This window comes from Kogia breviceps, chromosome 2 (genome assembly GCF_026419965.1).
Source record: "Kogia breviceps isolate mKogBre1 chromosome 2, mKogBre1 haplotype 1, whole genome shotgun sequence".
Lineage (NCBI taxonomy): Eukaryota > Metazoa > Chordata > Mammalia > Artiodactyla > Physeteridae > Kogia > Kogia breviceps.
The window spans coordinates 170,037,747-170,062,125 of NC_081311.1; the positions used below are offsets into that span (position 1 = coordinate 170,037,747).

Consider the following 24,379-nt stretch of genomic DNA (forward strand, 5'->3'; position numbering starts at 1 on the left):
TAAAGGAAAAATTAAGGCTTAAAAATTTGGGATGCTTCTAACTTTGTACTATATCTGGCATATAGCAAACGCTTAAAAAGTTTTAGGTATAATTCTATTTAAAATTATTAATATTACTCTTCACACCCATCCGCAGAGAATGATTTCCATGAGCCCACCATAGAGTGACTGACATTGTCTTTCAGTGACAAGAAAAGACTTTCCTTTAAAAGAAGAGGAAAAGTCAAAAGTCATCAAAACAATGTAATATCCTGTGTGAAATGTTGCAGTCACAAAAGTTTGAGGTTTGAGTCCCTTGATCATGTGCCCCGAGGGAAGTAAGTGGTTTGAGTCTCTTAATCATGTGCCCCGAGAGAAGTAAGCTGGGGGTGGTGGCTGCGGATGACGAGTCAGGTTGCTCAGGTGTGTCTCCAGCTCACCTCACACTTGGGCTTCTCAGGGAGGAGGGGTGGGAGCCCTGGCCCACCGTTAGCACGATGATCCTCAGGCTGCTCCTGGCTCTCAACTTCTTCCCCTCAATTCAAGTAGCAGGTAAACAATTTTGATTTCTTTCCTCCCCCAACGTTTTCGTTTGAGGTCTTTGGTTCATTTTCAGATTTCAAAGAACTCGTGAAATTTGGACATTTGAAGTGTAGTTTTTGCTATGAATGGCAACCTGCTATTTAGAAACTCACTGATTCTCAGACTATGGCCAGCAAAATATATTAATGAACTGCCTTTGGAATTAAATCAGATTTATTTAGCTATCAGTTGATAGTGTCCCAAGAATTGTTAGCGTTTGTCTATACATATATATTTTGAAATGCAAGAAAAGTGCTGTAAGCAGGTTGGTTCTGAAAGCTCTGGACTTGGACTGCCTGGATTCACAGCACAGATCCATTTCTTGCTAGCTGAGCTTAGGCTAGTATTTAAACTCTCTAAGCCTCAGTTTCCTTGCCTGTAAAATGGGGATGATAATAACCTCATCTCAAGGTCATTGCGAGGATAAAAGGAAACAATCCATGTGAAATGTTTAGCACAGTCAGTGCTGGGCTAGCAAGATAAATGTTGGTTGTAATTACCATGTCTACCTGAACTGAATGAGTGCCAGAATGAATTCTGGAGTTGTCACAGAAGCTGGTACAATACAGATGCTAATAAATTAGTTTTTCTTTTTTAACAGTTGGCTGAAATCTGTTTTCTTAGGTTGAAATTCTTTTACGTTTCCAGTGGTGATGGGGCGAGACTAAAAACTTGACACTATCACAGTGAACCGCATTTCAGATGAAGATATGGGGGTAGGAATGTTAATTTGGCTAAGGATATACATATAGGAGTTATTGGAACCAGGGTCTGAACTACTTTAGTCTGACTCTAGAGCCTGCGCTACTCCACCTAACATGATGTGCTTTATAATTTCTTAGCTCCAGTTATGTCCAAGGTTAAATCATCTTTGGAAAATTACAATTCGGAGTCAGATGTTTGTTCAAGTCGTTCTCAGAGTTAGAAAAGGGTTCCACTTGGCTCAAGAATTGGACTGATAGGGGTTAATCAGCATATTGAAATAAGGATAGTTATTTTCCCCTTGAAGATACATTGAAAAGCTAGTATCTTCCATTTTCTTTCTCACTTATTTTGGTAGTGTGGGGACTGCATGATTTTTTGTTGTTCTTAAATCTGTACATGAGCTCCAAAGAATATAATTACCCAACCTGCATAAGTACGCTAGTTACATATATACCCATCCATTTTGTTGTCTGAGGTGCCAGTAAGCACGTTTACAAATTGTGTGTATTTATAAAAGGTGTTGATATAATAAAAGACACGAACAGGTGATGAGACAGGTTATGCTCCAGTATCTGGTACCCAGCATTGAGAGTTACCAAGTATATTTTAAAAGAATCTTCAACATCGATTTAAAACAACTTTGTTTTTAAGGGATCTCTAAGATTTATTTTTAAAGAGTATTTTAAATTTCTTAATTTATTAGGCAGTAAAGAATGGGCAGAAAAGAGAGAGAAGCCTCACTCTGACAGAAAACTTTAAAATTGGTAATTGTACACAAAATACTTTTCTTTGTGGAGAGCCACCCATCATCATTTCATTCACTCTCCCTTGAAGATATTTTTTGTAAGACTCAAAGCTTTATATTCTCCCTTTAGAACATTTTTTAAAAGGGGGATAGCTAGAAAAGCAGTGAAGAGTTCACACACATGGAAACTGTTTTTGATTTTGAGGTACTTCTACTTTTCAAATGCCAACTCACCCCCATAAAAACTTTTAAGATTTGATGCTGAGTGGCCATCTAATGAAGTAGGAAAGGGGTAGAGAAGGCACTTTCAAAATGTCTCTTCCAGTAAGAAAACTTACGAGAAAAAATAATTAGAACATACAAAAATGTCTAATGATCCATTCTAATCAGTGGTGCAAAATCTTCCATGTGCTTTTTGCTTCTGTCTTTACCCTCCGTGAAGAAGTTACAGTTAAGGAAATTTGCTGGTCAAAGTATACTTGTCCTCCCTAGGATTGTGAGAGACTACTTCTATGTCTGTGTTGAGATATGTGTGTGTATGTGTTTGTGTGTATGTGTGTGTGTGTGTGTGTGTGTGTGTGTATGAAGAACAGTTTTTCCCCCGACTAATTTAATAAGTCTAACTCATTGCCTCACAGCATAGCTTAAAATACTTATTCTATGAAGTATTTTAAACCTAACCTGATGCTTCAGGATTAATAACACTATAGAAAGATCTTTATGGCTAAATTAAAGAAGTATGATTTAGGAAACATGAGAAAACCTTAACTTACACTTCTTTACTAACATGACATGTTTTCTACCAGATAATTGTGTAATTGAGATCCACAGTAGAGGATTTTGTTGGATTTTGGAATATGAATCCAGCTTAGAACTGCAGGCCCTTGAAAAGGAATCAATTCGTGGTTGATGTTAGAAGTGTGCCTATAATATATAGCATTGTTCATAGGTTTTTCAGCCAATATTGGTTATTTTTCAGCAAGCTAATCATCCATGATGAAGGCAAAAATCAGGACAACACATTTTTTTTTTTTTTCACGAGAGCATTTCTTTTCATTTCTTCCCACACCTTAGCAAAGAAACTGTCAAAAATGGCCAATTCGAACACGACTGGTTTCTCCAGTGCTGCTGCATTCCCTCCAGCACTTCTTTTTCTGAGAGAGGCACAGAAGGCAGGAAAATGATTGGTATTTAATTAAAAAAATCAGCAAAGCAAGGTAATTAAAGACCTTATTTTTAGTTCAGCAAATGACCCCTCTGAGGTAGCTGTACACAAAAAGAATCATTTACCTCTCTCAGGAAAGTGTTGCTCCAAGGCGGGACTTGGGGAAGGTAAGGTAGAAAGATGGACATAGAAAATGCAATGCAACCAGCAGCTTGCTGTGTCTACATGACACCCCATACACAGTAGCCAGTTCTCCTGACTGTTAAAAAATTGACTGGGTGTTTTGTCAGTTCCAGTAAATTTGATGGACATTTCAAAAGTGTAGCCATGCTTAAGATTGGTTTTACTCTGCTTTCACACCCTAAGATACTTTTTTTTTTTTTTAAAGGCAACATCCAGAAAGAACTTTTATAGCAAGGAATGTAAAGTTAACACCAATATATCAATACCAGGAAATAGAATGAGTCATTTTCACAGATAGATTAGAAAAAGAAATGAATCTGTGATCATTACTCTGAATCTCTCACATTCAAACCTTTACTATGGGGGGTGGGGGAGGATCTCGCTGCCTTTCCTTTAAACATAAACCTTCCTCCTTTTTAATATCCTTACTCTATTTTCATGAGTATCAAAATGCCATATGACTACCATTCACTTTTTATCATGGGTGGCTATCTTCCTCCAAGTATTTCCTGCATGCAGTGTGTTGACATTTACAAAATGAAAATTATTATGCCACCAACGTGCCAGAAGAAAATTCCATTTGTGGTTTATCATCTCTAAAACAATAGCTCTTTATTAACGCATATAGGCATTGATAAGGATACACGGTTCATTGCAGACTCTCTTGTCTGAAAAATCAGAGGGCAGGCCCTCCTTCAGAGCACAGTTATTTATCCTTTTTCCTTTTCATCTGGGTTAAAGTTTGTTTGCCTTTTTCTTCAAGACATTTCTTATTTATAAAACTTTACAGAGTCTGGGACTTTTCTTCTCCGTAGATAGTTTAGCTGAACTTCAGGAAAAAAATGATATCTGGGTGGCTTTGTGACAGACTGAAGGGGTCTCTAGTTTTCTAAGACTTGTTGAGGAATCTATGTCTCTTTTATGTTAATTTCTTTGACCCTTTATGGTCAATGACATGATGTTGTCATCCAAAAATGTACCCAGAACTTTTGGTCTGAGAATGGTTGCATGAGAATTGGTCCCAGAAGCTGGAGGGAAGGTAACCCAAGCCCTATGGAAAGTAGGTGTCTAATTTCTTGCTTATTACTCTCATTTTAATGACTCTCAACACTAGAAGAGAGGTGTCCTGGATGGGTTCGAGGGCTACTCAGCCCTTTATTAGAGGATGTGAAAAAGAGAGTTTAGACTCCTTGGGCCTTAGGATTTCAATGCTGATTTCATAGGCATCTTAATTTAGTCTGTGTGTGACCATTCAGGTTATGTGAGTTTATATTTTCACTCTTGGAAGACGAACGCATGGTGGTGGTGAATTTCTTACTTAACTCTGAGCTGCAACTTTATCTCTGCATCACCATTACCGTCATCTTTTTCATTTGTCATCATCTTTATTACCTTGGGGACTCTGGTTACCAAGGTAACCAGGTTAATGGTTCCTGATGGTGTCGTAAGAGTCACCCACTCACAGTTCACTCTGACCTCTAATCTAATTGTGAGCCCCTTTCTGCAGTATCTGAGTCACCTCTCTGGCTCACAATCCACCACTTAATGTATTGATTATAACAGTAACTTCTGGGCATTACCCACTCTCTCACACAAGAATCTAAATTAGTGACATGTCTTACATTTTTAACAATGACATGGATTCTCCTGTTAAGGACTTAGGTGGGTGTTTCTTTTTTTTTAAACTTGAGAAGAAAGAGGGCTGTGCTTTTCATTTCTTAGTGATACTTGACATGTGATAAAGTGTCAGAACATCACTGTGGCTGTATTTGCAGCTTCCGTGTGACCTGATTACTTGTGTTGAAATTCAACAGTACTAATAATAAGGGTACATAATTTAAGACCAGCTTCAGCAATGTTGAGTCCAGGAGGGTTCCACTTCCAATTCACAGACTCTATGCCATAGAAGGTGGATGAGAATGTGCACATAGGAGGAGGAAAATGTTTCCTCCCACCAAGAGGCTCCCGTGGGGACTAAAACAGGGTGTTAGTAAGTTACTGTTCTCTAAAGTTCCTGCTCCTTCTTATGCTTTGGGAAGACATATCTTCTTTCATGTGCTCATTCTATAGGTATTTATTAACATCTTCTACGTGCTATTTTAGGTTCTGTGACTGATACAAAAATCCAGTTTGAGCTACAATGAAGTTAAAAATGAGAACTGCGAAACCTTTCCAGAATTTTTTTTCTCTTTCAATTTAGGGCCATTGTGAATGATTTCCTATCCATGCTAATTTATTTTGTGGAAAACAATGATAAGCCAAAGCATCCACAGAACTGTTGAATTCAACCGCAGACGTTTTTTAGAGGTGGGAGGGAACTTAGACATCTCTCAATTTATAGAAAAGGAAGTTGTGTTGATGGTTCCTCGAAGATGCTAATAGAAAGATGACATTGCAATGTTTCCTGACATTTTGGGATGCTTTTAGGCTGGACCCATTTTACTTATCCAGTCTATCTCCTTTTATACCCGAATACAAGATCCTTAACCTAGATACTGAGGGTTTCTTCAATGTCTCACACACCTGCACTCCATGTTTATGACCTTTCTGATGCTGTTTCCCTTTTGGAATTCCCTCTCCCTTTCCACACATCCAAATCCTACTTGACTTTCACTTTATGTCTTTAGTTGCAAGATCCGTCTCCCTGAGGAAGCTTTCCCTGGGTATTCAGCCTTTACTACGGTCTTTTTTCTTTCTTTCTTTTTTTTTTTTTTGTGGCACGCGGGCCTCTCACTGCTGTGACCTCTCCCGTTGCGGAGCACAGGCTCCGGACGCGCAGGCTCAGCGGCCATGGCTCACGGGCCCAGCCGCTCTGCGGCATGTGAGATCCTCCCGGACCGGGGCACGAACCCGTGTCCCCTGCATCTGCAGGCGTACCCTCAACCACTGCGCCACCAGGGAAGCCCTTACTATGGTCTTATAAGAGGAGCCCCAATGGGAGTGTAACACAATCTAACAAATATTTATTTAACCTCTGTTATATTTTAGTCTCTATTGGGATCTGAAGGAATATAAAAAGAGGAAAATATATATAAAGACTTCATTAGCACACAAGAACTGCTTGTGTAATTAATCAAGTTCTCTGTGCTTTTACGGACTTCAGATCTAGTTGAGAAGACTATATGTGACAGGATATAACAGCTGGAAACGGATAAATAAAACTTGGCAGTTTCCTACCTCATCATGCTATTTGATGCCTTAATGGCTTTGCATATATTATTCTTGTAATCTGTTATGTCCCCTAGTCCTCTCATCTGAAGAAGTCTTCTCTGAGACCCTACATGGCAAAGTGAGGGACTTCTTTCCTCATCAGGGTTCCTAAAATTATTATTGTGTGTTGATACATCTGTTTTGTCCCCCTAGACTGTGAGCTCCTTGCAGACAGGATCATGTCATATCCATCCTTATAACCTCGGTACTATGTACAGTGCAGGAATCACTGTAGGTGTTGGACAAATATTTGTTGAAGGAAATGAATGAATTCATACTAAAATGAGGCAGCATAAAATAAATAGTAAGATTTTACAGAAAGCTGGGAATTAAGCTGGACTTTAAAGCTAGATAGGATGTGAAAGCGTGATGTTATTAATAATAATTGCCAGCTAATATTTATTTTGCACTTATAATGTGCCAGACACTGTTCTATGTGGCTTTCCCTGTATTAAATCATTTATTCTTTCCTTAAATCTTTTGAGGTAGTTACTATGATTATCTTGTCTGTAAGATGGGAAAACTGAGGCATGAAGCAGATAGAACAACTTGCCTGTGGTCACACAGTAATTGAGCCAATCCGTACATGCTTGCCTCAGGGTTCATGTTCTTACCAATGCCATGTTGCCACAGGAAGGAGAAGAAATACAAATGAAGAAATTAAACCAGGGATATCTTTGCATGTTCTTGGAACAGTTGACCAGTCTGAATGTATAGAGGCTTGGAGAGGCAGGGTAGAGTCAGGTCCAACAAAGGATTGAATACTGATAATAGAAATTCAAACTTCATTTTCAAGATATTGGGAAACAGCTGAAAGTTTGTGGAAGCAGGATGGTTTAGAGTGTATGGAGACTAGTGACCAGGAGATCATGTTAGAACACTCTGTCACTTTGTCAGGAAGAGGGTCATAGGATTTGGGTGGCAAAGGTGGGAATAGAAAGGAGTGACTATTCTGAGAGATGTTTTGAAAGTAGAAATTTCAGGACTTAGTGCCTGCTTTGTGAAAGAGAGGGAGGGATAAAGAATGATGCCAAGATTTTTGGTTTAAGAGGAACGGTGGTGTCTCCTCCTGAAATCAAGATGTTGTGTAACTGAGTTCTGGAGGAAACTAGTGTTTAACTTTAGACACACTGAGTCTGAAGTAAGGACTTGAGGGATCAGAAAGATGTCTGGTACAAAGCTGAAGACATGGAAACTGGGTAAGAATAAAATATTTAGGCATCCTCAACTTTGGAATAAAATTGAAGCCATGGAAATGGATAGCTAACAGAAAGGAGAGGATATAACTGTAGAAAAGCAGAGTGTTGAATGGAGTCTGGAAAATAGGCCTGGTTTGGAGTCAGCTGAAGAGGAGGATGAGCTAGTGAAGGAGACAGAGAATGTGTTTGGGGAGGGAAGAAGGGAATGAGGCTCGTGGAATGTCACTAGAGCCAAAAGAGGAAAGAGTTTCCAAAGAGACAGTGGTTAATGGCATTGACTGCATAAGGGAAGGAGAAGTGAGTAATGACTTGGGAAGGCCATTGGTTTTGGCTAAAAGGAGGCCATTTGGGGCTTCAGAGTTTAGGCAAGTGATGGGGAAGGAAGATAACACTTCAAAGGTTTAAGAAAAGGTGGAGGGGGACAAAATTGAGAGAGTGAAAAGGAGAGGAAATTTCCAGATAAAGTGAAGACAGTCAGGAACTTATAACACTTATAATGTTTACCACGGTATTTTGTACATAGTAGGTGTGTAATAAATGTTTGCAACTGAGTGACTTAATTATATTCGACAGGCGGAAGAAGCCAAGTGTTGGTTTTGAGTGTGTGTGTGTGTGTGTGTTGCATGGGTGGAGGAGAGAGAGGGCTATTAGGAAAGACAAGAGGAAGAGGGAGAGAGAAACAAGAGAACGGAGGCAGTTTTCTTGAGGAGATGGGGATGGAGATTTGGAGAATGGGAGTATTAGTGAGAGGAGGATAGATGTCTAAGAAGAACGGGAGGAAGGGAAGAGATTTATAGGGGTAGAGATGTGTTAGGATGAAGCCAGGGTAGATGAGCGGTTCCATACTGGCAAATATGTATATATATATATATATATATATATATATATGTTTGATTCTCTCAAGACAGGTCATAGTGTTAAACCTGTCTCAACAAGGGCCACTGGGATAGTATATACCTCGACTTTGAAGAGTTAACTTTTTTGTACTGTGCTTGAGTCTTCAAGACTGCACACTGTGGCTGGGCTTGGCCTCAGCTCACGGCTGTGATAACAGGGTCAACAAGGTTCAGCCCAAGCCTGCCCAGCATCACAGGCAGGGCTCCAATTTCCAGTCAGGGATGTTAATCTTAGCAACTCTCTGTGCTTTTCAAAGAAAGGACATGATGGCTTGCCCTTGACTTTAGGGAGGCCACGTCTGTTATTCTTTTTCCAAACTCAAAATCGAAAACCCCTGATTTATCAAGGTAGGGGGATGTAATGAAGAGTTTTAGTTTGTTACACTCTGACTTAACTTTTCTAGGCCTTCATTTCCTCATCTGGTATACGAGGGGGTTGGACGAGAAGGCATCTCAGGTCTATTTCTGGCTCAAAAATGCTTCTTAAATGGGATAAAAGCTCTAGCTTTTATCAGCTCTAGCAAGGCAACCCCACCCCTTTGTGGATGCTCTTATGATATGATAGAGAAAATACAAGAACTGCAACCAGCCATCTTGGAAATTGTTTGGAGAGATTGTGAACCAGGATCTTAGACGCTAATGTGCTTAGAAATGACTGCAGAGTTTTGGGGGACAATATTGCCTTTGTTCTCCCCTGTCTTCCGACATAATGTTAAAGTTTAACACAGTAATTATTTTTAAACTTCCAGGCCATGACTCTTATGTAGAAGAATCTGAATGTGCTAAGGTGGCCCTAAGCAGACTTTGCAAAGGTATAAGATTTAGGGAGAATGAAACAGACAGGAAAAATGTACTGTCGTCTTCTTTACAGCGTTGTTTTGAATGAGGGTTTAGAATGATGGTGGCTCAGGAGGAAAATATGGTTCCTAAATTTGGTTATCAGATTAAAACATGTATTTAGGATATAATATATTAATACATGAGGTCTCTAGATACCTGTGGGTATCTGTTAACTGGATTGCTGTCATAATATTTATGTAGAAAGCTATGAATCCCTGATTACCTGCTATCTGAACTACAGGTAACCTTGTAAGGTAATAAAATTTGATTTTTGGAATGGTCTCGTGGCTTTTGGTACAGGTAGCTCTTTCATATAAATTAAGGTGCTCTGTCATGTTGTCCTCTCAGATGGTTCTTCCAGCATTAGGAGCTGAGAGGACAACACAGACCCTTGAATGGTAGGGCCTGGGTCACATCACACCCAAGTTTATGTTGCTTTGTGTTCAGGAGTTTTGGTCCTGGAGTGCTCATACCCTGCATTGCTGGGTAGTGTCTTGGAGTGGTAAGAATGGGTTGTAGTACAGGTAGTGGTTTTTTAACGGGTTTAATAATAACTGTCACCCTAATACAGATGACATCCCAATGTATGTCTATCTCTGACTTTCTTGATCTCTAGTCTGACTCATCAAACTCCTGGACCTTTCCTCCAGGATGCCTTACCTACCCCTCAGACCCAACATATCTAAAACCCAACAGCTATTTTTCCCAAACAGATTTCCTCTCTTCACATAGCTAATTTTGTTAATAGTCCCTTACCCAGTCCATGAACTCCATGTCATTTTGATTCTTGTTCACCATCACCAAGCATAACCCAGCACCAACACCTTGTCCATCCTTTCTATCCCAGCTGCTACCTCCACAGCTCAGGCCCTAGGAGCTCACACTGATGCTATTGGCTCAGCCTCCTGACCAGTCTGCCTCAGCCCTGCCCTCGCTCCAAGCAAATGCACATGCCCCTCTGTGCTAATCTTGCCAAAGCTGTACTTAGCATCCCAGTCTCAGCTCAGGTGTTTTCAATGTCTCCTATTGCTTTTCTAGTAAAATCCATGTGCCTTTTTCTTGGCATTATAAAGGTTCTCCATGATTGGTATCAGACATCTTCACTTACTTCCCTCCTATGTAAATTGAATGCTCAGCTTGTTCCCAATAAACCCTTACACTAAAGGGCATTTCCTTTACCTTAGCCTGTCTAAATTTACTCCAAAGTTCATGGCCCAGTTAAAGGCCAGTCTGTACAGAAGCAGACTCATCTTTTCTGGAAACAAGGGGTCTTCCGTGTGACTGTCAGTGACCCTCTACAGGGCTCACACACCAAACCTGGTTTTGGAGTGTAGCTAATTGTGAACCTGCTTTAGGGTTTCTCCTAGAAGGTAGAGGCTGCAGTTTCTTTTACATCTTCCCATCTCCCAGGAACCTAGTACTATAGGCCCCATTATTTATTTGCTGAGTGAATGCTTGACTTTGTCAAAGCAGAAGTCAGAATACCAGAACAATTTTCTGACACATTGAAATTTCTTTTCAGAAAGAATTCATTGATTGTATTGATAATTTTTCTCTCTCAATAATTAGTGCCTTAGGTCTAGGTGCTTGGATGGGACTTTTTGCTACTATCTGACTTCTGAGTTACTTTCTGACAGTTGCCTGGAGCACAACAATTTTTTAAAAGGCCAAGGATGATGGTCCTCTACATTACAGTGTCTGCCTGTCTGGAAACACAGATAAAGGCTAATGGTACTTAGACTGGTGCTGGCCAATAGCAACTTCTATTTCTATTATCATCTGTAATCGTATGTACTTGTTTGAACTAAGGTCTCTTTAGATTTTGTTTGAAGGTCACACTTGTTCTTGCTAAGAGTTAATATGCTTGATATAACTTGCTAGTTGTGCATATGCAATCTTGGGCAAGGCTGGTTCCTTGGCCTGACTGTTTTTCCCTATAGGCGTCATTGCTTCTGTCATGGTGGCCTCCTCTATACAACTCTCTTTTCCTTCTGATTCTGGAACCTCTTCCTCCCCTTGCCCCTTTAGATCTGAGCGTGGTTATAACTCTGCTGCTATGAGCTACAGGTTCTAGTACTATCCCCTGTGGTTCCAAACCACTGACAAGAGTCTTTTTATAAATAAACCCACCTCCTATCGCCCAGTTTTGAGTGTGCCATCTGTTTTCTGCTAAGATCCTGAATGAGACCATGTATACGTATATGGACCATGCTTTTTCAAAGACTTTTTTTTTTTTTTTTTTGGAGAGGCTTTCCTTAAATCGCTATTCCTTGTGAAAATGACATGAGTTTCAAGATGACAGTCAACAGAAAACTAGATGAAATGACCACAAAGTTATTTTGAAAACATAATCTGAATTACCTTTCCCCCCCCCATTTTGACATGGATTTCAGAGAGTCTGGAGCCATTCAACGTTTGATAGCTTTGTTTTTCTCTTTGTTTTCACTGAGGAGGATGGTGAAAGGTGCTGTAGTCTGACTGTCTTGTGTTCCTCTTTCTCACATCTCTATGAATCCAAGCCACAAGCTAGAGTTACCAGAGCCACAGATGGTTGAGCATCTCTATCCTCCCAGAAAGCACAGTTCACCTTACAAGTTCCTGGGCAAACACTGCATTGGCCTATGGTCAGCCTGCCCCTTATGGGGTCTGCAAAAGGAGGAAGTGGTCAGATGGCCATGTGTTAAAAGGTATCCTGGGCCTGAACAGGAAACGTGCTCAGAGGAAAGTTACACTAACTTTACCAACTCTGTGGTCAGGAGGGAGGTGTTCTGTGCCAGGGAAACCAGTGTCACCTTCACAATATGTTCACAAACATCACAGGGCAAGATGGTTGAAAAGAGAAAGCTTCATTTACTTTGGTTCCCGCCTAACACGCTAAATTCTGTTCAGTCAGAATTTTAAAAAGGAAGCAACGTGATTATGATCTTTACAACCTGATTGGTAAACTACAGAAGAAACTCTGATCATTGTGTGCAGAGATGGAACCCAATAAAGTTCTTAAGAGGTCAGTGGACATTGACAAGGTCAAGAGGTCAAAGGACAATGACATTGCTAAAGAAACATGTACTCTATCTTTTTTAGGGCTTCCTTAACTTTAGTTAAGGAATGCGACCTTCAGTCTTGAGTGCTGCATATTCCACTCTCTGGTTCACCAGCCTCTGTGTGCCATTTGATTTCTCTATGGTGCTATGACAAGGAAAAGGAAAGATGGGATATCGTAAATTAATCGTGACAAATAAATGTAATTCACAAAGGCCCTGAAGTTAAGGGTTTGCCCAATGAAGTTTAGACTGAAAGTGATTTTATGTATTGACTAATGTTTGTGTTCAAACTCTTTTGGACACGTGGGCAAGCTGAAATGGAATTGCTGCAATGGTGTAATTATTGCATGTGGATCTGAAATAATTTATAAGAGGCATTTCATGGGACCATATTGTCTGTAGGCTTTATCTGGGTTCCATCTGTGACCTTCAGGAAGTCTCTGCAATTGTAAGCAAAATCTTTTGTGTAGAGACAAAGCAAGTTTGGTAACAGACTTTTTCTAAGTATGAAAAAGTCAAGATTGACATGAAATCAAGTCAAACTTGCTGAATGTACAAAATTGGTTTTCTATTCATTCATTATTTAAAATATTACTCCTAGAATCATGAATAAATAATATCTTAGCTCTTCCACAATTTCTGTGACCTTGTTTAGAAAGCCATTTACTTCGTTGGTTTTCAGTTGCCTCTTGTGTAAAATAAGGGATTGGCTGAGATCATCTCCAACTTCCCTTCCAGCTGACCACTTTTTGAGGATGGTATTCCAGCAAAATGGGGTAGAAAATGAAATGTATCTTGGTCCTGTCCTCTTCCCACTCCATTTACTCCCCTGCTCAATGGTATTCTCCTCCCTAAGTCTCACTTCTGTGCCATCCAACTATCAAGTCCAACTTTGAGAAGGTCTAGAAACAATCACCAAAATTGATTGAAATTTTGATGCAACCTGGCAGAGGGAAAAGAACACTAGATTAGAAATCATGAGGCTTGAGCCAAGTCCTAAGGGTCGTGTACTTCTCCTGTAACCTTGAGTAAGAATTAGACCTTTTTGACCTCAGCTTCCTCATCTATAAAATGGGCATAAAGATGACTGTCCTGCTTATTTATTTCACAGGTTAATGTGGAGTTTATATAAGATAAAATAGGTGAAAGTACTTTGTAGCCCTATGAATATAGACCATAGTTACTAATTTGTCAATGCATTTCCCACATTGCATTTTAGGCTTCGCCTAATTTTGAAATCAAAGCATTAACTGAGCTGGTGGGGAGTGTCCTTTTAGGGTCAGGGTTCCTTCTCTGGTGTTCGGAGCCACACCTTAGATGTGGTTATCCACTCCACCTGTGCAGAGAGTTGTTTATTATTATAGTAATTGACCTATTTACCATAGGCAAAAAGGGAAAGTTTTGTTTTGTTTTGTTTTTGGTAACCAAGCTCCCTTCCCCCATTTCTCATGGACGCACAAGCAACTTTCAATTTTCCAGAAGTCAATTATATCACAAAATTCACAGATTATCTGTGGGAAATCTTTCATCTCTCACTGCCTTGCTCATAAGTAGCAGATAAGTACCTTCTCACCTCCAATCTTACTCTTCATGTTGCCTGTTGTCAAGGAGGAGTTGTGAGGGAAGGAGGTTTGAGGTTACTGCTTCCTGTCTCCACACCTTTAGCTAGTTTAGCTGCTAGGAAAGGCTTTGAAAAGCAAAGCACTAAATTCATCATCAAAACAACTTGCCAATTCAATTACAGCCATGTCAGTCAAGCCAATCTTTTGACACCAGAAGCGAATACAACTGATAGATTGACAATGTCTCTCTTTTAACCTAGTAGGTTTGACTTAGGCAGACCTTGCCTAACTACTCACAAGAGGGAAAACCGAATATTTACAGGGAAAGGGGTAGGTCTGCTAAGAAAAAAATTAACATGAGAAGGATGCTTCCCACTCCTAGCACTAACTGGAAAGCAAAAAGGAATCAAACAGAAGCTAGTAGGGGGAAGCTAAATATTTCTCTTATTTCTTCTTCTGAGTCTAGATATGTCCTTAAATTTTACAATATGTCCTTAAGTCATTTGAAGTACTGTAGATTCCCTGAAACTCAGAGAACCAAAATACATATCAAAGCCAAATGTCATTTGGTGTTCTGGTTATTTGTTGCTTTGACTGATCCATGTTATTACTTTGCTCTCACAGAGTAAGGGGTGTGCATTTTCACACATGCTCCATTTTTAAGAAAAAATAAGAGCAATCAGAATTACTGTGTCTATGGGAAGTCATAATGATCACAAGTATTCAATATCACTTAGAGCAATTGATTATCTTTTCCTACCACCCAAAGTGAATTTCCTTCCTTTAGTGTCTCTCCAAAGCAGATGTAGATTTTGAAGTCCTATGAGATGGCTTCTCTGAATGATTGACATGAATCAAGGTGGAAGCAAGTACTATAAAGAGATACATGTTAAAAAACAAGAGGTTCTATCAGTCAAACTTGAATTCAAGTTGAACCCTCAGCTAGAAGGCTGTTGCCACACACTAGCACATATTAAGAGAACTATTGATACTTCAAGCATAGTACCTAATTTTAAAATGATCTGTGCTGACATAGAAGAAGAGGAAAGTAAACCTTGACAGACAAATGGGACATCTCTTTTCCCTCAAATGACCATGTAAGCAATATTTTTCAAGCTCTTTCCCAACAAAATATTAGTACATAGGGTCACACAAGAAGTGACTTTTCCTTCCCTTGCTCAACTGTTGGATAGGCCATCAACCAGGGGAATATTGAATAGGTAACAGCCAGCCAGATCCTAGGACCTCAGATTGCTCTTCCCTAAGAAGTTTCTCACTTTGTAGTGCTGAGGGAGAATGGGCTCAGGAGAAATGTGATCAGTTTTAACAACGGTGAGGATTGATTTGGAGGCCCCATCATGAACAGAAGGGAAATCTATCTTCCAGTTATCTCATTATATCATGCTCTGTGAAGGAAAGCAGAGGAAGACCACTGCTTCTCCTTCTTCTGAAAAAGAGCCAACACTGACTAAGCTCCAGGGAGTCAACTATGTGCCCAGGAACATTCGAGGTAATTTCCTTTTTGTTTGCAATGATCCCCTAGGCTGGAAGAATGTCTTCTTCACAGCCCAGATGTCCAAAGTTCACCTGAGTTTCTGAGCTGTCTGCTCCGGTCATGTAATGAATGAAGAAAAGACATAGGCCAAAGGAAAACAGTGTTACTTACTGGTCGGTCTGTGTGGCCTGAGGACAGCATTTTTAACTCCCTCGCTCATCACATCTAAACCCATGCTGAGTTCTGCCAACTTCAGTCTGGAAATATTTCTTGAGTTCATTCACCTCTTTCTAACCATAGTTCAGACCCTTATCACCTCTTGCCTAGACTACTACAATTGCATCCTAACTGGGCTCCACGTTTTCCCTCTTGTTCTCTTCAAATTCACCTTCCACCTTTGTGCTAAAGGGATCTATATAAAATGAAAAGTTGTACGTATGACTCTTCTGTTTAAAATCCTTCAAAGGGTCCTCATTACCTGCGGGAGAGAGTCCAACCTATGAACTATGCTTACCTTGCCAGTCTTGTCTTTTACAACTCAGGTCCAGCAAATTCAGGTAGGTGCAATTCCCAACACCTGCCATACACTTTCTCCCCTCCTCATCTGCTCTGCCTAGACTATTCTTTTTTTTCCTCTCTGTCTTTATCTTCCCCACAGTCCCCTACCTCACCCCTACCCCAACGCACATTCTCCTACCTCCCCCGCACCCCCTAACACAAAGACTTAGCTAGGGTGACTTTTACTTCATAAAAACTTGTTGAATCAATCTGTGCATAATCCTTGTAAGACTCAGGTCAGCAGTCACCTCCTCCAGAAATCCTTAGCTGGATCCCCAGTTGCCCTCACAAACACTTGCAGATCACTGTGCCACTCTTTTTAAAGTCGCTGTCTGTTTTTGTATCTTTCTTCCCCCACCAGATTGTGAGCTGCCCAAGGATAGACACTGAGCCCTGCTTACCTTTGGGAAATCAATTTCTCTCTCCCAGTGCCTCTTGGGACGGTGTCTCACCCTGAGTTATGCAAGAGGCACTGAGCAAACCACTGGAGTGTAGATGCTTGAGCTTCTCTGGCCCCCCTCCCTCTCCAGCTTGCTGTGGTGCTGGGAGAAAGAGGCCAAACTGAGCAACCGTCCAGGATTTCTCTTCAGCCTTACTCAGTTTCCTTGCCCATGCTTCCCCTCCCCGCTTTTAAAAAATCCCTGCAAAGGAGTCCTATTCTCATCTTTTTTCTTACATCAGCTCTCAAAGGAAGATCAGGAAGAATTTGAATGCCCATTAGAACAGAATTCAAGTAATTAATGACAGAAACACACTTCTTGGAGTCCTCAATAGGCAGAAACACAGATATCTAAGCTGAAAAGGAGAGGAGATGTTGGCATTTCTTGCTGGGGTTGGCTCTTCCAATCAGAACCGGCCCGGTGATTCTTGCTAAGTAAGCAGAGAAAAAGGCCAAGCAAGATACAACAAAACAGAAAATGAGTTGGATTTTCCTATCAAGACAGGCTGAACTTTTTGTCTTTACGTGTTTACTTTTCAGTGCTTTTAGAGAGTATTTGTTATAATGAATAATAAATGAAGCTAAAGTTGTTGTTGAGACAGATTTTGAATGAGGACTTAATGAGATGCTAGGCAGAGCTAGCTGCTGCTAAGAATGGTACAGTCTGATCACTATCTTTCACTTATTATTTAATGAGATGCTGTTGTTTGCACAGTATCATGAAAAGAAGCATAACCTCTTGTCCTTGCTCAAAAGGGACTTGTAAACTAGGGGTGTAGAGGAAATACACACAAATCAAAAGTTAAACAAATGGAAGCCTATGAAACAAGAGATGCTCAAAATGTAGAACAGAGAGTAATCATTTTGAGACCTGAGAAGGGAGAGACATTGTAGGCCATGGAGTCGGTGAACAAGGTACAGAGAGATGAGTACTCACAGTGTGTCCCTAAATGATCTGGCTAACTGGGAGGGTTTTGGTTCAAGAAAATGAGATTGGAAATGCTAGTGGAAGCCTATGAATTGAGGATTAAAAGTGAGTTTCCACTGTTAAGCCACTGCTTCGCAAACTTGACTGCAAATTAGAATCTCCTGAGAAACTTCAAAAATATTGACGTCTGGGTCCTACACCCAAAGATTCTGATTTAATTGGCCTGGGAATCAAGGGTTTTTAAAGTTTCCAGATGACTCTAATATGCTGTCAGCTTGAGAACTCTGTTAGGCTATAGTGGTTTTCAACCCTGACTGAATATTAGAATCAACCGGGAGAACTGTTAAACCAATGCCAAACACGACATATAAAATAGGAGAAAATATTTGCAAATCACATATCTTGATAAGGAACTTGTATCAAAAATGTGTAAAGAACTCTGATAACTCAACACTAACATGACAACCCAGGTAAGTGGGCAAATGATCTAAATAGACATTTCTCTAAAAAGGATATACAAATAGCTAATAAGTACATGAAAAAAATGCTCAAATCATTAGTCATTAGGGAAATGCAAATCAAACCACAATGAGATACCACTTCATAACTCTAGGATGGCTATAATAAAAAAGATGGACAACAAGTGTTGGCAAGGATGTGGAGAAATTGGAACCCTTATACACTGCTGGTGGGGCTCTAAAATGGTGCAGTTGTTTTAGGAAGCAGTTTGGCAGTTCCTTAACAAGTTAAATACAAAATTACCATAATGACCCAGCAATGCCACTCCAGGTGTACACCCAAGAGAATTGAGAACATTCGTCCACAGAAAAAACTTGTACATGAGTATTCATAGCAATATTATTCACAATAGCCAACAAGTGAAAGCAGCTAATGAGTGAAGAAACAAAATGTGGTATATCCATACAATGGGATATTATTTGACCATGAAAAGGAATGAAGTTCTGATACATTTACAACATAGATGAACCTTGACAACATTCTGCTAAGTGAAAGAAGCTAGATACAAAAGGCAACAAAAAACTAAAAATAGAACTACCATATGACCCAGCAATCCCACTACTGGGCATATACCCTGAGAAAACCATAATTCAAAAAGAGTCATGTACCACAATGTTCATTGCAGCTCTGTTTACAATAGCCAGGACATGGAAGCAACCTAACTGTCCATCAACAGATAAATGGATAAAGAAGATGTGGCACATATATACAATGGAATATTACTCAGCCATAAAAAGAAATGAAATTGAGTTATTTATAGTGAGGTGGGTGGACCTAGAGTCTGTCATACAGTGTGAAGTAAGTTAGAAAGAGAAAAACAAATACCATATGCTAACGCATATATATGGAATCTAAAAAAAAAAATGGTCATGAAGAACCTAGGGGCAGGATGGGAATAAAGACGCAGACCTACTAGAGAAAGGACTTGAGGACACGGGGAGGGGGACGGGTAAGCTGGGTCAAAGTGAGAGAGTGGAATGTACATATATACACTACTAAATGTAAAACCAGTAGCTAGTGGGAAGCAGCCGCATAGCGCAGGGAGATCAGCTCGGTGCTTTGTGACCATCTAGAGGGTTGGGATAGGGAGGTTGGGAGGGAAGGAGACGCAAGAGGGAGGAGATATGGGGATATATGTATATGTATAGCTGCTTCACTTTGTTATAAAGCAGAAACTAGCACACCATTGTAAAGCAATTATACTCCAATGAAGATGTTAAAAAAAAAAAAGCCAACATATTGATGATCCCATTTATATGAAATGTCCAGAATAGGCAAATCCATAGAGATAGAAAATAGATTAGTGATTGCCAGGGGCTGGAAAAAAGAAGGAATGGGGAGGTGGCTGCTAATGGGTATGGGATTTCTTTTGGGGGGTAATGAAATATTCTAGAATCAGAGAGTGGTGATCCATTCACAGCTTTGCGAATATAATAAAAAGCCACCGAACTTTGAAAGTTTACTTTAAAAGGGTGAACTTTACAAAAAGGGTGAGCTTTATGGTACATGAATTATATCTTAATAAGTTGTTATAAAAAAAATGAAAAAAATCGATTCCTCTCTCCACCAGCATAGACCAGTTAATCAGAATTTTGGGGAATGGGACCCAGGCACAAGTTCTTGATGTACAGCTAGCATTGAGAACTAGGTAAGAGATGAAAAGCTATTAGTGATTTAGTTCTATGCAGCTCCGTTTTTTCCAAAGCAAAAACAAAATACTTGAGTACATGGATTCAAATCCAGGTTAAATTGTAAATTTCATTTTAATAGATTATTTGACCCTTTAGTGTGGGTATGGGAGGTATTGCTTCAAATAACCCTTCAAAAAAATGTGAACAGGCAGACAATTGTTAGTATACCTAAAAACAATAGCAAAAATGTTTTTTGTTTGTATTGAATTTTGAATCAAAGACACAAAGTGATTTATTGTTTTAAAGACATTTTGGAGAGTCTTGGTTGCAAAGTCGATTCTCAGTGCTTAAGTGGCCCCTTGCTCAGGTGGTTGTAGTTTACTTGGGTTTTAATCCTTGCTTTGCTCACCATCTGCTCAGTGATATTAGACAGATCATCCAATGTTTCTAGGCCTCATACAGTCATTACAAGAAAAGGGAATATATTGTCATGTGCTAGGGAATGGGGTATAGTGGGAAAACAACAAGATAGAATAGATATGTTCTCCTCCATCATGCAGATTTCAGGTTCTTTGCTTTAAAAGTGAAGAGATTGAACTAGGTGGTCTCCAGATTCTTTGATCGTTTACTAGGATAGCATAAAGGTAGAAGGTGGACTAGAGAAAGAACACTTGTGGGCCTCTTGGGCCTCTTCCATCTTCTGTGATTTAAAGAAACAAATGTGCAAACTTCCTGACAAGGCTGTTTTCAGAATTTGCTATGGAGGATAAATTAAATTCTTTGGGCTACATTTTTCTTACCTCTTTATCCTACTCTTGGAACAGCCAATAAAAAAAGTCAAAATGTTTCAAAACATTTAAATTCCTTCACAAAAGGCTGAATCACAACTTAAAATACAAATCTATTTGTTTAGGTCAGGTGTTAAAAGCCATTTCCAAGTAAAACACTCAATTAGAAAATTAATTGAGCATGATTAACGTGTTAGGAACCTCAGCACAGATTCAAAAATTCCAAATGCATAGCTGTGATGTTCAATGCCAACAGAAGGCCACGTTCTGCCTTCCAAGTGAAAACATGCTCCACTGTTCCATTCAAAGGAGGATGAAAATAATATCAAAATGTAAACTCTCAGGATAATTATCTTCCAAAGATCTCCTGCGTCTTCATCTGCCAAGAGAAATCCTTTGCTGGAGATCTGTTGATTTTGTTAATTAATATATCTTGACTTCAGAAAAAAAGTCCTTATATTCTTGTTCTAAGCAAATGATTTTTTCCCCCATCCAGAAAACAAGATTTTGGTGAATCAGTCGCCCATGCTTGTGGTAAACAACAATGAGGTCAACCTCAGCTGCAAGTATACCTACAATCTCTTCTCGAAGGAGTTCCGGGCATCCCTTTATAAGGGAGTAGATAGTGCTGTGGAGGTCTGTGCTGTGAATGGAAATCACTCCAAGTCACTTCAGTCTACAAATAAGGAATTCAACTGCACTGTGAACTTGGGCAACGAAACAGTGACATTCTACCTCCAGGATTTGTACGTTAACCAAACGGATATTTATTTCTGCAAAATCGAGGTTCTGTATCCTCCTCCTTACATAGACAATGAGAAGAGTAATGGGACCATTATCCATGTGAAAGGTAACGCACGGCTCGACCAATGTCCACTCTCAAGTAATGGTTTTCAACTGCAGTCTTGAAAGCTAGGTCATGATCAGTGGTGGGGCTGGCTAACTCCCAAAGAGGACAGACCAATGAGGAAGTCTACAGCTCTTAAGCCAGTGATATTTTGCATATTTTTATTCCTCTCGTATTCTCCTCTAGGAAGAAGGAAGGAAATGTACTCAAGTGCCGTTCCCATATCATTTAATCTAATCTATTCTATTTTTCAGAGAAACATCTTTGTCCAGCTCCCCGGTCTCCTGAGTCCTCTAAGCCATTTTGGGCACTTGTGGTGGTAAACGGAGTCCTAACTTTCTATAGCTTGATAGCAACAGTGGCTCTTTCTAACTGCTGGGTAAGAGAAGCAGCCTTGTTTTCATTGTAACTTTTCTACTGCATATGCAATTGGACATATTCAAGAATTTTGCCTATGTGGCTTATTTTCTGTTGAACATGTGATTATTTTCTTTTTCCCTGCTAGGTTTCAGTAGGTTCTCTTTTAGCCTATCCAACTTTATCTGAGATAAAAATCTGATGTGAGTTTATGTTCCAGAAGGCACTGATTAGGTGGCCAGGCATAGTAAGAAGCTAAACATGTAAATAAGTGTGGGAGATAGAGTAGAAAATTACCTTTCTTCTCCCCACTTTGCATTGTCATTGTGACATATAAAATAGCTCTAATATATACATAAGTATAAAAATCTATGTGACTTGGGAATCTAAGAAACTGAAGCCAATGAATAACTTTGGCTCGGGGTCAAAAATCATGAGAAATTTGTCTACTGAAATCATGCATTCAAACCTAGCAAGGAAACTAGGTCTGTTTATCTGAGTCATATTTTTATCTCCTCTGAAGCAGTTGAATTTTGTAAGGCCAAGTATGGTGCTGTCATTATGAAACTATAATGGGAGTTAGACTTTTCTGAGTTCTTACCACTGAATTGGAGTTTACGAACTTTTACAAATGTTCATGCAATAAACTTGGTGTGTTTTTCTCTAACTTCTTCAACGTTGAAGTTTTGGCCTAGATTTGAATGCATATTGATAACCATATCTACTGTGAGGCAGGGACCTCCTTATTTTCTTTCCTTTCTCTTACTCAGAAACTTCCAGTTCTTATGTACACAGTGTGGCACTGATTCCATATTGTCTTTGAATTTTTTTCTAGAAGTTAGATTCATGTATGAATAATTTCCTCAACAGGATATGTATGCTTCCCAAAGATACAGGACTATTTCTCTTGACATTCACAATCCATCTGGTATTAAGTACATTTAGCTTAGTGCTTAAAGAATGCTTATGAACTGATGAATTGATAACCACCATAGAGGCCAAACTAAGGACTTCAATGGGTATGCCTAAAGTATCATACTTATCTTTAAGGCATATTCCATACATCTAACTAATTCATACATGGATCAGTGATTTCTGGAAGCCATGCCATGTTGAAGCCATCCTATTTACTATAGCCTTGGTGCTGGGCAGGGTCGGGGTGGAGGAGGAGGGCAGCCCTGGGTTCACAGTCATGCCAAGGATAGATTCAGCCTGGGATCCTTTTAAACTCTTGTCGGCCCATTGCCAAAGTTTGCCTCTCCCTTGTTCCCCAAATGCTTCTCCCATTTTGGGAGACTAGGGGGCACATGGATCCTTGTCAGGCTGCCTGTTGCCTAATCTGTACCTCCAACAAAATCTGTAACCGCCAAAGTGGCTGCTTGTTCCTGGAAATCCTTTATATCAGATCATGAGAATTTGCCTATCTTGCCTTCTTCAAGTTGCCCAACCCTGATGGGGGCTTTTTATGTAGTGGAATATTTGCCTAAGTTCTTCCTCTGACGTCAGTTGAGTCTGGATCTTGGTGTCTTCATCCTAGTTACCTTTCATCTTTGAACCTCCGTGGAGTTTGCCAATAACATTAGAATTTCTCAGTTCTTGTTTTTATCTCGATCCCCTTGGAATATCAACTTTTTTTTTTTTGCGGTACGCGGGCCTCTCACTGTTGTGGCCTCTCCCGTTGCGGAGCGCAGGCTCCGGACGCGCAGGCTCAGCGGCCATGGCTCACGGGCCCAGCCGCTCCGCGGCATGTGGGATCCTCCCGGACCGGGGCACGAACCCGTGTCTCCTGCATCGGCAGGCAGACTCTCAACCACTGCGCCACCAGGGAAGCCCTCAACTTCTTAATCTAAAAGCCAGGTGCAGTGCCTTTTGGGGTGCATTTCCAGGACAGGTGCTCCCCTGTAGTATGCTGACCTAAGTCAATGTACTTTACTAGCTTTGTAAGAAGTAGTTTTGGAAAACTGTTTTAACTATCAGTGGCCAGAAGGTTACTGCTCACCATTTAAAACTTATTGTCAATATACATTAGAATATCAGTTACTCTAAGCAGGGACTAAGTTGCTAAGTGACTCGAATTACCCAAAGGGACAAAAGTAGCTTCTATTTTTAATGAGTTTAAAAAGTTTACTTTTAAATTGGAAACATCATAAATGCAATATGTTTTTCTTTGGCAGCGCTACTAATTCCTAGTGAGGTTCCTCTTCCTTTGTCTTGAGAAAACTTATTTTGGTCTTATTCTGTCTCATGAGCTCCCTGAAAATTGGGCAGTCCCAGTGCTTGGCATACCTTTTCTTCTCTTCTTCTGTGGCCTATTGTGGTTAATTAGGTTACCCAATAAGAAGTACCCTTTATTTGCATCTCAAACATAGGTCTTTGTACTCTCTGACCAAAAGGGTGTGAAATAAATATATATGTGTATTTCATAGAATAACAGAGCATTTTTAACCAGGGCTCATCTTTTCCGGATACTGTTTAAGCAGCTTGCTGAGACAGGCAGCCAGGTCATCAGGGATCCCTAGAGTTTAGCCATTTTCAGGGTACTTTTCTGGGATCCTATTTTTGGCTGGTCTGCATTGTGCCTTGGTGTAAGATGCTGTTTTCGGAACTTCCTGAGGGTCTGTGATGTACTGCCGTAGGCAGTTCTAGGCTGAGTGGGTTTCTGGGAACAGCTGCAGATTCTATCTCGGTTCTTGACCTGTTGCTGACATTT

At 40.0% G+C, this 24,379-nt stretch overlaps 1 protein-coding gene across 1 annotated transcript in view; it reads left to right on the top strand.

The window, feature by feature from the left end:
• The first annotated feature begins 341 nt into the window (after positions 1-341).
• The window catches only part of CD28 (CD28 molecule), a 28,965-nt gene continuing 4,927 nt past the window's right edge, over positions 342-24,379 (top strand). The window contains exons 1-3 of the mRNA XM_059052517.2: positions 342-531; positions 20,962-21,315; positions 21,567-21,691. Of these exons, the coding sequence (XP_058908500.1) occupies positions 342-531; positions 20,962-21,315; positions 21,567-21,691 (669 nt within the window). The remainder of the gene's footprint in view (positions 532-20,961; positions 21,316-21,566; positions 21,692-24,379) is intronic.